We start from the raw sequence: 16228 nt of genomic DNA, 5'->3' as shown, positions 1-16228 counted from the left end.
GGGGGGGGGGGGGGGGGGGGGGGGGGGGGGGGGGGGGGGGGGGGAGGGGGGTTGTTAACGATTCACGGTTAATATCGGACAGCACAAAAAAAAAATCTATAAAAAAGGTAAAATACTTGAACGAAATTTTTTGAGTATTTTTGACAAACAAATGTAATTCCGGAGAATGATATAAAATAGGTATCCGTATCGCATTCTGCCAAGTGACTGAATGACAGCTGACACGTGTCTGAATGCTCGGGACATGTGGGGATATAATCGTGTCATTGTCGAGGCAGACGTATCGTGGGATTTTGAGTAATTTTTTGGATGCGCTATAGGTATAGTAGTATTAATTAATATTGATCAACGAAGTGTCACTGTTGAGTACACATTTTGAGGTTATGACCCGTTGATAAGTAGTTTGGTCGAAGAGACATTGTTAATCTTGATTAAGTAAACTTCCTCTAACCTTTCACCTCTATGGTGTAACTAACCTTAACCTATGAGATGCCGATTAACTAGCTGGGGTTGGAACGTGAACGAGAGGGATGGCCAGGGTGGGAATTACCCCTGAGTGGTTGGGATCAACTGGTGGTATCGTAAATGCGCTAGTTCTGTAGTTAGCTTTTGGAAGGTTAGGTTAGGGGTACCGGGTTATCGTAAATTTGGTGATATTTTTGTTGGGTTTGCCAAAAGTTTTGCTTGGGGATGTGAAAATTTTATTTGAATGTTCTTAAAAGTTTTGAATTACCAATGGAGCACTTGGTGATTGTTTTGCATTTCGAGAAAGTTTTTGGTAAATCCGGCGTTTAATGTGACACATGAAATATGAAATTTTATGAAATACGTAAAATGCTACGTCAGACTATTTTATGTGAATATCGTTCGAAAAGGAAGAAGCGGCTGAACGATTTGATATTTAAAGCTTGTCATGCCCATTCAGTTGGAAATTGGTGAGATAATATTTGAAAATTTTAATACGGGCGCCACTTTCTTTTGCTGTGGTACATTAATATTTAATTCACTCGCAGAGTAAATTTCGACGGAATGCTCTTTGAGTTAATGGGAAAATTGTTATTCTTGTATAATGTACAAAGTGTGGAAACGAGATATAGTATCTTTGGACTTTTCTGTAAAAACACACACAGATAAATTTCACGCTAGAACTTTGATTTAAGGTCTCGCTCGATGAATTAAAATATGAAAATTGAATTTCCCGCGCTTTGCGAAGTGCATTAATCGCTCGCGAAAACTTGTTCAATGGATCGAAAAACTTTAATAGCAAACTCGTAGTTTCATGAAAAACAGTCGTAATTTTCAATGGACTGAAATAACGTTAACGGAAGATATCGTGAACGTCCAGTATACAATAAGACTGAGGAGAAAAAGGCTGCAATAAAAAAATGGCAGAGACATATATAAAAATTGAATCGCCGACCTACGTAGCCCCATAGTTATTTTTAATAATTTTTTAACAAAACAAAATTCAATTCACTATTAACTGTCTGCCGCTAAAAGATACTTGGATAGGATTGCCGATATTTCTCAAAAATACATTTAATTCCCACTTTGTCTTTCTACTACACTGCACGTTCTATTAATTTAAACAGATTGGTAATTTCAATAAAATTTCGGTATCTCCTCGTCGATATATTCGACGTATTACTTCAAAGCATTCACCAGCGAAAATAGAGCGTTCGAATCGTTGAAATAACAGTGGACACGGTAGACAGGTTGTTAAATCTGCAACGAACTTTCGTACAATCGAATCTCACAATGGATGCGTAAATAGAGTGAATAACGTGATGGTTTAATTTTCGTAAAATTGTCCTACAGGGAATCACGAATATTCGTGAGCTCACGAATATGCGTTCTGGGCGAACGACGTAAGAAGGTAAAATTTGAACGTTGAGGAAATGGTAGACGTCGAAGATTAGCCTGCTGCTATAATACAGAGGGGAACGAAAGGATTGGAACGAGGTTATATTAATAAAAAATAATTTAACCAGACAATCCTGAGAATCTGGGAGTACCTATCAAAAATTAAATTCAGGCCTTGAACGAAGGGCGTTGCTTGATGACCTACCAATGTCCTAATTAAGGTCCTTGTCTTGGCCATTGTCTTCCACGAGAATTGAAGACAATGCACTATCGACTAATTCAAAATTCACGATTGCGTCATTTTTCAGGTTCCGTGAAGACGGACTTTTTTTTTCTTATCGCGATAAAAAATAATTTGAAATACCATCGAAAAGTTATGCTTGATATTTTTTGAATTGCAGCTTATTTCAAAATTAATAAAAAGAGTGAGATCGGATTTATATTGGTCCGTGTTTTGTGGTAATTTATCGACGAGACGAAAATGCTATGAAGAGACGTAAATCCTTTTTTGTCTTGTTAATATCCTGCTGAAGGAATCTGATTAAAAAAAGAGAGGACAGCAACCGTTGAACGTCGAAGCTGCAGATTTCCACTTCCTGTAAGATTTCAGAGTATGACGTTTCTGCTTGGGAAAATTCATTGCTAATAAGGTGATCAGCTCGAATCCGAAGCAATTAAGTGGAAATTGCGCAATTAACTCGTTCGATCGGTAGATGCAGATAATGTTTGAGGTCACAGGAATCGAAAGGATAAACTTGATTACAAGAGCAGATCCCTCTGGGTAGTCAGGAAATATTATCACAGGGAGATTGAAAATTTATTTGCGAAAGTCCGATAAGAATTTCATATCACGTGGTGCCAATTAAAAAACGCCCGGAAGGCTGTGGTTGACCATACCAAATAAGACTATGGGTAAGGGGAAAAAAAAACCTATTTCTTCACCAACATTAGTAGTCTTTAGCAACATTAAGCTCAAAAAGTTAAAATCTCAATTGAAGCGAAAAATTAAAAATTCTGACAATGATTTTGCTCGTTGCTTCCTCGTTACCTTGTAAAAGTGTCATTTGCAGAAGAATCCTAATTTAACTTTAATTATTTCTCTTAATTCAAGTCTACCATCGTACCGCGACGTGAATAAAGATTTAATTAATTAATAAGTACTCGAATGACTTTAGCAGTCCAGCGTCTAATGCATTGCTATTTTGACTCGTATTCGAACTGCCTTCTATTGCATATCTATTTTTCATTATACCTTATTCTATACATGGACACAAATTGTGTATAAGTTTCTAAAGCAGCGACTGTTCCTGTGCTCCTTTTTAGCTGTTATAATTATTCGCGGTCTGTTTTTTCGGGCGAAATGAAATTGTCAGAAGCGTCGCGCCCTCGACGCTGCGAGGAAAATTGCGAGCCGGAGCTTTAGTGCCATCTTGGGCATTCCGACGGAGAAGGACGCCGTGGTTGGTGTACCCCGTGTGGGTTTCCAACGGGTTGTAAATATAAAGCTAGTGCTCGTGACTGCAATTGTAGCAGTTGTTAATCAGCCCTCTTCTCGGTTACCTGGTAGGCAGCTCTCTATTCCATCTTGTGAATCCTGACGATGGTCACCAGCTTTTAACATAAATTCGAGTGTAATACCACAGAGAAAAAACTGGCACGTAGTTTTGGATGAATCTGGTTTTGTAAATACTTGTATTCCCTGATTACCTTGATATTGCATGAATTAATTTATTATCAAATGATTAAAGGTTTACCAGTAACACGTCTTTTTTATAAGACTGAAAGTACAACATGTAAAAACTAACCTTAAACTTTTGTCAAAGGCATAGTCAAAACGTAGGAGCATTCCAGGATGATAAACAACCTGCGAGGAATGCTGCAACGGCATGCCGCGCTAGGTTATGTTTAATGACAATGACTATAACGACACAGGACCATTTGAAAGGTGGACTGCGCTAGTCAAGAAAAGTCTAAAATCAAGTTAGAGACTCTTAACAGTATTTTTGAAAATGACAAAAATGCCTTTTTAGTTGCTATTAAATATTTGAACTTTGAGAAAGTTAATTTAAATGTGCAAGGTTAATAATATGCCGATAGTAATGGACAAGGTGGTAATAATTAATAACGGTGAGTTTACGAGTTTTTTTAAAATTGCAAAATTTTATCCATCGTCGTCTTTGAGATTATCCTGAATTAAAATGATTCTCGTTATTCATCCAGTAGAATATAATACCTGCGTATATCCTACAAGGATGAGATTCAAAGTCATCCATGCGTGTGGTCTGCCGGTGTCGGCAGTAACGTAACTACCCGATAACTTGATACGTTCTGCCACGCACTGGCTACACTTTAATGGTCAAGTTTTCAATTTAGATTATGGTTTGATAGACGACTAACTTTTTCCGAACGTCAAAGAACGGATTTCATGGCGAATGACTAAAATTGTCCAGCTTCGAGGGATCAAGAGACTCCATTAAAATCAAATGTCAAATATAGTACTTACTCTTTCGAACCTGTATTTCCTTCTATTCTCACAATTTCTTTATAAACGATAAAAAAAAAACTTTTTCAACGGTTATGGAAAATTCTTTCATGTTCATGTAGATTATATTAAAACGGTCCTGTTTGATCATTCGTTGGATATTGACAATAAAATTCCACGTACATTCTGTCTACATTTGTTTTCCTTTTTCCGTGAAATGCCATCGGTTTTTGATACACGATATGCTTAGACGAGGAAGGCGCCTGTAACGCGATAAGGGATCCTGCAATTTTTTGGCACTTTGTCGTAAGTCAACTCAGACTGCCAATAAAAAAAAAGCCTTTAGAACTTTGAGACAATGTGACATATGAATGGCTGTTTTATTTTTTATCATTGTTCTATCTTTTTTCTTTCGTCAGCCCTATGACTTTTTACGTCAGATATGTATTTCTTGTACAATTCGTACAGGCATCTATGAGTGTTATCGTGATCGGTTTGAGTCTTGTGTAAATGGAGATAACTCGATTATAGCTTCAGGTTAAGAGGAATTTTTGAGTAGAAGGGAATAAAGGAATTTTATGTTGGATTTCAAAAAATCTGTAATAGAGTCTATGCAGTGGTGAGTTTTTATCGCTTAATTAATTGGCAATTAGTGATAATGAGATTTTTAACGAAAAAGCTTTAATCGATTAAAAGAGATTACAATTACGTTATTTTCATTAAAGTGACGTTTTTATTTATAAAATCAACACGGAAAATCCATTCGGGAAGCGTTAAAATTTTCTCGTTAAACTTAACTTTGCCAAAAGTTCATAACAATCGTGACGTTATGTTACCCTTTTACATCGTAAATTATTAATTTTAATTGTATAATTAATTCAAGCAGGCTCCAAATGCTTGTCGTCGAGTGCATAAATAAATTTACAGACTGTTGTACAATAGAAAATATATTCTTATGAGAGAAAATCACGTATTTTCTCATTTTAATTCTCCAATCGTATAAAACCAGGCAGGAATCTTCTCCTTGATATGTTCTTTGATCTTCATTCTTGATTTTCATGAAACAGCAGGTGTTGTAATGTCCATTAAGAATACTTGATTGTTTCTCTCGTTAATCTTTTATTTATACTTCCAGACTGATTACTTCAGGATTCAGTTCATAATTCACAGATGCTTCTAGCTGGCAGAAGATTGGGTTTGCCATTTTAACCCCACTGGTGCTATAATACTTTCAAATATTTAGGAGCACCCATATAACATTGGTTCTACCATACACTTCGAATTCACACTGTCCCTTATGATTGATTCTCTTTAAATACGTAATTTTAGCATGATCGATGGATCACAGACAATTCGTTACTCTCGAGATTTAATATTTTACCTTGTTTTTTGGATTAAGATACATATTAGAAATTTTAAATTACATTTTTGTTTTTTGACTAAATTTCAATTTTGGTTTTCGACAATTTATCATCTAGACGCTCTTTCGCATGCCTGATGCTCCAAATTTCATGTTACCCGGACAATCATTCTCACAGATAAGTCCCTTGTCAGAATAGAAAAAAAATGAAAACGTCTCGACGTTACGACGCTAAGATATCCCAAGATAAGGTGACACAAAGTGTTTTGCCTTATTAGCAATAATCAATTTGACGCAATTCTATATTTACAAATATAGCCAGAATGAATGATGAACGTTATCAAGTGTCAATGACGATTATTGCTCTATCACAGAAAATTACTATTTATTGAGAGAACAAAAAGGGAAAAGGAAAAAGAAAACAAAGCAGCTAAGCTCATATGTAAGATATTCTTACTTCGAAATCCTCATAATCGTATATATACGCATGGAATTTAATTTTCCCAAATGACAAAGGGGGAAGGACTGTTATTCGTAAAGAAAACTTGCCCTCAAAATGAGCATAATTTTTTTCAAGTTTAATTATACCCAAGCGAATGCCGAGCATGTGACGCAATAAGATATTCAATGTCATTCGGCCTAGAAAATTAATGGAGGATATTAAATATTTTGTACGAGGCAACTTACTCGAAGAAGAAATAGATGATTATATTAAATTGCTGAAAACTTCAAGTTATTGAAAACTCACCTTACGTATCCACGGGAAATTGTTAACAGCGGCACGTAAGAACCATAAAATTACTTTCTCGTGAAATTACGTCGCCACGTTCACAACACGCGACGGTAACGACAAGCCAGACATGAAAGTAACGACAAGGACCACAGCGTCATCAAGTATAAATATCGAATAGCCGCAGCTGCAATCCTCGCTCGACTTTTCCTCGCAGTACACGAGCCATTCGATATTTTGCGATTATCGAAGAGATGCGACAAGCGATACTTCAAGCTTAAGCTTGATTCACAAGAGAGATTCAATATTACTGTATATGAGTATAGACTGAAAATGTAATTTCCCTTGGTTGTGATAACGATAATAGTTGAATCAAGAATAAGACGCACGATGAGAATGTCGGATACAATCTCTCGATTTACGAGCGCCCTACGGCTATGTTCACGCGTATCGGCTTGAGGCGCCAATTTCAAAATGTATATAACGGATAAACTGGGAAATGCACTGGGACATTTATGCAATTTGAATCTATATAAAATTAAATCTAGGTCGTTGTATACAGTCTGTGGGGCAATTGAATTGGCCAAGATGGATTCTTAAAAGCGAACATAAAGGTTCGTTTCCAGGCTATTCAATACTTGTAAATTCGATATCCAGTTTCAACACTTGCAGAGTGTCGATAGGAGTCTTACGACTCTATAGGCTCTCTTAGTCTGTTTCTTATATTAAATGCCTCTGTGTATAAGATACATCCAACTTGCGGAAAACCCTTTACATTTCATTGAGTTTCGCCAACTATTAGTCCAGACGTACTCTGTTCAACAGTTTTCGACACTACCTTCGGAAAATTGTTGCTTTTATATTTTTCTCATAATGCTATCAGAACACTATTGTTGCTGAGTTTATCATTATCTGTGAATATAAATTGGAGCTATAAATCTGCCACGTGCGTCTACCTTCGCGGGATTTAATAATGAAAAAGAGTTACTACCGGTACAGCAGAGATGCGCCTATAAATGTAAATTTGCCGCAAAGTCAAAACAGATATCTTTTCCGCATATAAATTGACACAATAGGATTGAACACATTTTTTTTCCGTAAAAGAAAAAAAAAACAAAAAAACCTCACCAGTCCACGGCGAATCGTTTTTATTAATTAAAATAACAAATCGTAAACCAATACGATTTTTTTTTCATAATGGTTCGTAACATCAAATTGAAACATTGTTACTACCAATATGGCAAATACCATAGTTCGATGAACATTGTGTAAATTAATTAGTTTGATTCGCGAATCAACAATTCTTTATAGTCGAACGACTATATCGATTTTTATTTGTTTCATAGTTATTTCGATACGAATCAAATCATCGTTCCTATTACTGGATAATTGTCGACGTGCAAATTACACTGTTACTGCAACGTAATAAAATCGTTACGGAATCTCAACGAGCCATATGACAACTCGTAATAAAGGTACAACGTTCAATTCTATTTCGCACGTTAACTTTATCCGCTTCCTATTGCGGCTCAAGGAAGACCGCAAAATCAGTCCCGACGGAGCGAATCCCAAACGACCCTCGCTGGCAATTTTGCAACGTAAAATTCTCCGCAAGAGAGATAGTTTTAAAGAGAGAAAGAGAGAGAGCTATTTTTACCTGACATTAAAAAAGACCTTTTCTTTCCGTATCGCGAAGGCTTATCAATTTTTATCTTTCACAACAAAATTTGGATTTATATTCCAATGCATGCATATATATATATATACTATATAAAAAGTGAATAAAAATTTAAAAAAAGTTTATCTAAAAAAGATGAACAAAGTGGGAATAATTATGAAATATCTCATTAACTTTTATTTGTACGTGAACAATTTTATATTTTATTACTATTGTACAGGTCGCTTAAAAACTGAAAACTGTGCTTCTATGTAACTGGTATAGCTGTATATACTGAAAGTGTTTGATTCTCATATCTCCCTATTTTGTATGCCTCCGTTCAAAATGAGAATGCTTTATTTGTACGCGTTTCCCTAGGGTCGTACTTAACTATAGGATACACGTGTAAATGCACGTGTACATACGTATGCAAGCGCCCCACCGTTTTATGGGCCACAGCAACACTCTTAACGCCGACGTCCTCGTGGCCACAAGTTGAATGGTTTGTTAGTGGGCTCGCGAATGGAGCAACTTTCCCGGCATCGTGGAACAGCCATTGTCTGGTTCAGTTAGAATTTTCCTGCGACTTTGAATTGCCCGTGACCGCTTTCATTTCAGACTCGGGAAGTTGCCGGATGTCTGGACCGGTTTAAACTTTTGCCAGTGTCTCACGTGTCACTACGGAAGGATGTACTGGAGGAGTATTGTTCTTTTTTCAATTTTCTTTTTTTTTTTCATAAATTAATAAAATGAAAAATTTCCAAATCCTTGTGGACTCTCTACGTAGGAGGATTCTCATAATAATTTTGACGACTCGAAATACCCGATCTATGCTCGATTAGGTATGAAATTTCTTACTTAAAGCTTTTATGCAAAACACATAGAGCAGCAGGACATGCACGAAAGCTATGCAGTGTAGTATTACGCGTGGGGTTGCATTATGCAATCTTGTTACTTCTCTGCAATATATTTTCCCATTTTTTCCTTTTTTCTTTCTTTTTCACGTACGACGCGAGGATCATCCTGATGTTTCATTCATTTCGACAGGAGTCTCCCGCTCGTCCAACAGAAATGCGAATACATTTCCTCCTGAAGGGTGGCTTACGGGAGTCGTCGAGAAGTACGATTTGCCCGGAGGCGCCTACCAACCAGTGTCTAACCTAAAAAGGATGGAAAACACCACAGCATTGTGGGACGTGTTCAAGGGAGTTTTACGCGATGAAAAAAAAAAAACAGACAAAATAGCATTTTCAAGCGTCGGCGATATTCAGAAAGATGGAGGGGCGATAAGTCGGTGTCTTTTTTTAATTATCGCCAGACACATCCACCGATCAATGACCCTTGACTTTACGTGTAGCCTGACCAAGCACTCATATTTCGATCAGGCGGTAAATAATAAAACATCTGCCAGTAGTAGCGATACGCGTATACAGGCATGATAACGTTTACGGGATTACAGGGAGTTTATGCTGGGGATTGACCGGATGAGATAATAATTGGCAGCATTTGGCCACTCAACGCCTATGCCCGTATAGGATACGAATACACGATCTTTTTATAAAAAAACATCGATTAAATTTATATCGACGTTAACTCCGCGTAAACTTCTCGTAGTAGTCAAATTTGCTTTGTGCAAATTTTTTAGACCCTTTTTTTAGATCGCAATATATATATTAAACAAGACACTAATAATGTATCGATTTCAATAATAATTTCCGACTCTATTGGAATTTAATGCGTAGAAGCAAATCGAAAAATCGATATGACGACCGGATCGAAATTAAGGGTATCCGTCCCTGTTACATTATTCATATTACTGTGATCGCATCAGCCCAATATATTTTGTTCTATGACAAATAAGTGGAGCAACGGCATCAATCGACATGAAACTTACTTTTGTACGATACTGTACCTAGAGTGATAAGCGAGAGTGAATTTTTGAAACAGACGAGTTGACAAGTGTCTTGAACTTCATTAACGAATAAGAATCCTCGAGATTCGAATGAGAACTCAATTAAACGTTCGTTAATAAGTTGCAGAGAAGAAGCGGGAGTTTTTCATTATTTAATTTCCCTTTATTTCAGCCCTCTATCATTATACCGTACAGCCGATTGTTGGTGGTACTTTGTAAAAGAGAGAGATTGCCTCGAGATTCGAAAGTACACTGTGATTGATAATTAGAGCATAAACCAAGACAAAGAAAATGTACACGTAGATAGGCAACTGGGTAGTAGCAAAAAACGAGTAAGATAATTAAACGTTCGTTAATAAGTTGCAGAGAAGAAGCGGGAGTTTTTCATTATTTAATTTCCCTTTATTTCAGCCCTCTATCATTATACCGTACAGCCGATTGTTGGTGGTACTTTGTAAAAGAGAGAGATTGCCTCGAGATTCGAAAGTACACTGTGATTGATAATTAGAGCATAAACCAAGACAAAGAAAATGTACACGTAGATAGGCAACTGGGTAGTAGCAAGAAACAGGTAAGATTGGATCCTATACGGTGGGAATTTCTGAAAAAAAAATTTTTTTTTTTTTTTGTAAACAAATCTCTTAATGCTTATGTATATAGATACCTAATTACAAATTGAAATTCATATCCATCCTTATATCAAAAAGCTATCTATACTTCATCCCTATAAATTTTGTTAGATACGTATATCTATATATCGTTTAATTTTCTTGAATATATTATTGTAAAATGTACACGTAGATAGGCAACTGGGTAGTAGCAAGAAACAGGTAAGATTGGATCCTATACGGTGGGAATTTCTGAAAAAAAAATTTTTTTTTTTTGTTGTAAACAAATCTTTTAATGCTTATGTATATAGATACCTAATTACAAATTGAAATTCATATCGATCCTTATATCAAAAAGCTATCGATACTTCATCCCTATAAATCTCGTAAGATACGTATATATCTATATATCGTTTAATTTTCTTGAATATATTATTGGAACAAGTGCGCAGACTCCGTCGGGATCGGTCAACATGGAAAATCAACCCTCTTGCGTCATTAGTTAAGGGTTAGTTAACTATTACGGATTATCGTCAGTCAGTCACTCAGTTTGCGTATTAAATAGATCTAATAAATCACGAGGAAGTTTACTGCAGAAGTTTGATACGGGCACGAATTAAGCTGAGTGCCCTAGTTAAACGTTAATATTATACTCGACACGAATATACGGTTACTTGCTTCTGAATTATTAGCCGTAATAATGTGAATGTCCAGTTTCGATAAACTTTACGCGTTTGCGGGACTTCAGTTTCGAATGAAATCTTATGTATATAGATACTGTCAGGTGTAGTGGGTTGCTCGGTGCATTAAGATTTTTGCATCTGTGGGTCTTCGAACGTTCATTAATCCCAGGAAACGTTTATGCAATATTGTATACGTGTATTATCAGATAAATAACAGACTTTCGAATTATTTTTTTTTTTTCGTGAAAAAGGTATAAAATGTGAGACAAAATTTATGAAATTTTTCAATTGATCAACAAATATGCAACCATCGATCTTTAATGCGTTTTCGGGTTTGAAGTTCAAATTTTTTATACGAGGGATAATCGAAAGGTAGTTTAAAGTATGTCAGATATGGAATGAGATATGGATGTGGGATTCATGTAAGTGTTTAAAATCGTCGCCATCGTCTCGTCCAATTTAACTTAACCCATCGTGAATTGTTTTCGCGCTTGAATGAATCTTATAAAACGAAAGACAAATCCCAATGGGAATCATAGAATGAAAATTCTTGCGAATGTCGAAGGCTCAAAGAGCTACAGCGAATCAAATTTGTATATTGCGTTAGGTATACCAATGGCGCGTATAAAAATTCGTCTAATTTCCAGTATTATTTTATGATGGAATCTGGAAAAATAAAAGAAAAAAAACATCCTCACGAATAAATCTCTTGAATTCTATTAAATGACAATTTTCTATATTGTCTTTCAGGAGTATCTATCCAATTGCCTACGTAGAGTTATTTATGATAAAAGCATTAACTAAATTCATTGATACAACCTTAGAATTTTAATGGACCAATGATTAGAGTATTTACGAAGAATACGGAAATGAAAATTATGAAAAAAAATTGTAAAACTAATTATCAGCGATTGAGAAATAAAATTCAAGGAATAACAAAAAAAATGTAATCTTTTTTTGAAATTGTCATTTTTTTACTTTTATCAAAATTCTTAATCGACCCAAGGGGCTAAGAGGTTAACAAAATTAAACAGCTGATTGTACAGTTACGCGAACAACTGATAACGCCTGAAGTTGATAACTTTGTATGGCAAGCAGACAGTCGCCCCAAGGAATCCTTAAGGGAGACTGGATTAATACACATGGAGTCAACTTGCGTCAGTCTATAAGAGAATATCACGGTATCCTAATGAGTATTCATAATCATTCCAATCTAGATAGGTATATACAACTGAAACAATAGGTTTCTGGCAAGACGTCGACATTGGAAAATATAACCTCAAAGCTGGTCACGGCTATGCAAATGAACGGTGTCTCTGATTGGTAGGAATGAGAAAAAGGTAATACGAGAGCACGTGCCTGACCTAACATAACCTAACTTTTCGTTTGAAAAAATTCTATGCAAAGAGAGCAATAAGAGGCTTTATAAAAAAAAAGTATCCTGGTGCATAATAAAAAAAATAATTTTCCAATCACACCAAAATTCATCGCCCTGATTCCAAATGCATTTTGGTCATTTGTATTAGAGGCGGAATAGAGTTTCGTTAGATGCACTAATTATGTGATACCACGTTGAAGTTCTGCGACGATAAATAGAAATTTCTGGTAGGTATTGCGTAGGAGAGAGAAGAAAAGAAGGAAATGCATAAATTCAGCTGATCGTAACAACCACCATTATCGCTAATGAAATTGCATTTTGATATTAGCAAAAATAAAGTGCAGATAACGCATTAATCTCGTAATACAGTTTATGTACGTGTAGAAGGGAATTAAAAAAAAAATTTGCATGTAAAAAAATGTTTTATGATTTCAGGTTACCATAACAAGAGGTCTCTTCATCATGCAGAGAAAAATTGCACTGTCGTGGATGCTGCTGGCTGCCGTAGCCATTATCGCACTTTCAACCCCGGCCGAAGCAGCCCCATACACGTGTGTTAAAATGAATATATATAAAATGCGATTTTCATTGAATTCTTTGTTTTCGATAAAATTATTATTTTTTTTTTTTTGGTTATGCAACATTACGTAATTCCATTAATCCTTTTATACCGTACAAGTAAATCCTAATGGTTGGTCACAACTCTATCTGGTCTATAGTCATGATACAGAACTATGATGATAGCTCGTTTGAAATTTCGTATGGGGTCCTGCAAATGGATTCGTTAAAGTTTCGGTGCGCTGTAAAGTGAGAAAATTAATTTTGCTAATGGAAATCACGATAGGTTGGCACACACAGGAATTACCATGCTAGCAGTATATGACGCGCGGTAGTAGTCGGGACTCGACCGGTAACGAGTGAAAGAGACGTATCTGCCGCTCGCGTTGGGCAATTTAACCTAGTTTCCATTTTGTGAATGCGTCGCTGGTACGTTGAGAACAGGATTTGATTTGGACGGTGGGTACATATTTGTACTGGACCAAAGAATAAATAGAGCCTGAGGTAAATGAGGGGGAAATATAAAGAAATATATGTTAGACTTTTGTAGGTTAGGTACGCATGTGATGAGGGTTACTTTTGTATTTTATGATTGTTTGGGGTATAGTATAATATTCTGCCGCTACGTAGGGCTTGCACGAAGAGAAAGGCCTATCCCCATGAAAGTGTTTAACCTTGTTCGCTGTAGTACCGTCTTGGTGCGCCGTGGCTAGAACTTAAGGCTACTCCTGTGGAGGACCCGAAGATCGTAAAATGGACGAAGCTTTTAAATCAGAGGGATAAGTCTAGTCGATATTTTTCTACTAAAGTGGATACTTAGAGTACGGACACACTCATTGGCTATTTAATGTCAAGTGGATAAGGTTAGAAGTGGTTATAAGGTTGGTGAGATTACTTTTTGAATTTTAACGTATAAAGGTTACGATGCTATCGTCTTGGCGGGAGATATGAAATTTTTTTCAACTACTTTTTCATCTAGACAAAAAATGATAATTAATACAGTCTCGTATTTTTCTTTATTACGTTACACGTTTCGAGTGACAAAAATGAAGATGGTGGATTCTGGACAAAGAAAATATTTTGACGCTACCTTTGGGTTTGAGCCTTAAAAAGAAATGTGAAATATTATATGGTGCTTTGTTGGATAAAGCCTCGGGATAGTTTGACAGGATTCATAAATATAGATACATTGTTAGCACTCTTTTTTTTTATTTATATCACTCGTGGGTTATCGAACTAAAATACGTAGGTATAATATTATTATCAATTCACAGAATTGTACGTTTGTCCCTAAAGATTCGTCACGGTGCGTAATTCTGCTCCTAAGACTCAGAATTAATCTTATTCGTTATCATTGTTATTATCTCATGCGTACGACTATACGGAATTGGATTATACAAACTAATTGTTACATCTCTGAGGGAATTACGTCATTTATCATTATAATTCAAAGTAACCATCTAGAAACCTACAGTCAAATAATAACGTAATTGTTAAAATAATTTACTATCTATGTCAGACCTCAAAGCTACTGGAACCAACTTGAGGACGAGGATCCGGAAATGATGCTGGAGATGCTGGCACGACTTGGACAGAGCATCATTCGTACCCACGAGCTTGAGAAGTGAGCGGAAGTCAAAATAAAAAATAATAGCTCAAAGACAGTGGTAAAAAAAAAATAATAAAAAAATAAATTGATAAAATTTTCAGTACCAAACGTGGACTGGACTTTGGTATCAGTCGTGGATTCAGTGGCTCTCAAGCAGCGAAGCATCTGATGGGTCTGGCAGCTGCAAATTACGCCGGGGGACCAGGAAGGAGGCGCCGATCCGAACAAGCGTAGACGCCGTTCGCAAAAGTCTAGCTAAAATTATCTAACCACACCAATCCAAAAGATCCACTCTCTTGATTTTACGTATTACAATTATAATCCGGAGGCAAAGAGGAAGCAGAAAGCAAAAAAGAAAAAAAAAAGATATGAAATGAAAGAAAACCGATTCGCTTCAGGGCTCTTTCGGACTTCTTTAGCCAAAAGCTGTTCCTCCCTCCTCTATACTTACATTTGACGTATCCTAATCGATTGATCTGAAAATCTTAAAATCGGTCTTACCTCTCCTTATTTTTTTTTTGGCGTAGAACTAGAAAAAAAAAGCAATGTATTTCCCCTAGCCTTACATGTATCTATCTATAATTTTTTTTCTTTTCGTCTCCTTCATTCCTCACGATACTTTCGTCTACCGATTGTTTTTCGAAAAGTAAACTTTGAGGGTCTCTTCTATTTGATGGAGGAGCTTCTCCAGGGAGTCGGATATCTTTTCAGTCTCCCTTCTGAGTACTGAGAGTGAGCCAATCGGTTCTCGATACGTCTTGATTAAATCTCGAACTACTATTCTAGTCAGTCGTGTACCTCAATTGTAAACTTTAGTTCAAAAATCCTTTAGACTTACGTCGTTTGCGTTTCTATTATTGTTGTTATTAATATTACTTTTGTCATTAAAAACTTTTAATGTCTATACTAGCTCTTAGAATCTTACCGACATGCCAAAGAATATAATAGTATTGACATTGATGAGTCTTCTTGTCTGTCTGTCTGTTTCCTCTTAATGTTAAAAACAAATTATTCTACAATATGTATAACGCATAATTGTACCTAGAAATACGCTTTAAGAACGCTTTCGGTTGCCGTATTTGATATCGTATCTAAACATTAACCGAAGCGGTTGGATGTCACTTGACAAACAGCTGACTTTTATCCTCTTGGGACTCTGTTCTTTGTGGAGCATCATTAGAATGAGAAGATTAGAGATAAATTTGATTGGTTATATTTGATTGATTATCGATAAAGAAATAGTCAGTGTGAACGGTGTGTCTCGACACTTATGCTCTATGTATCATAAAGGAATTTCGTCTCCTATTCCCTTGAATAAATGTTACTTTAACCCAGTGGCATAAGTATGTTCTTCATTGTGAAACCTCCTTTAACATAATTACACGTAA

The 16228-nt window shown here is 36.1% G+C and overlaps 1 protein-coding gene across 1 annotated transcript in view; it reads left to right on the top strand.

The window, feature by feature from the left end:
* LOC107264428 (diuretic hormone class 2) overlaps positions 1–16174 on the top strand; it is a 17557-nt gene extending 1383 nt beyond the window's left edge. The window contains exons 2-4 of the mRNA XM_015732663.2: positions 13109–13224; positions 14751–14855; positions 14942–16174. Coding sequence (XP_015588149.1) covers positions 13136–13224; positions 14751–14855; positions 14942–15074 — 327 coding nt within the window. The 5' untranslated portion in view covers positions 13109–13135 and the 3' untranslated portion in view covers positions 15075–16174. The remainder of the gene's footprint in view (positions 1–13108; positions 13225–14750; positions 14856–14941) is intronic.
* Positions 16175–16228: the final 54 nt, after the last annotated feature.

This window comes from Cephus cinctus, unplaced genomic scaffold (genome assembly GCF_000341935.2).
Source record: "Cephus cinctus unplaced genomic scaffold, Ccin1 Ccin1_scaffold0013, whole genome shotgun sequence".
NCBI lineage: Eukaryota > Metazoa > Arthropoda > Insecta > Hymenoptera > Cephidae > Cephus > Cephus cinctus.
Note: the sequence above shows the minus strand (reverse complement) of the source record. Positions and strands in the feature narration are given on the sequence as shown.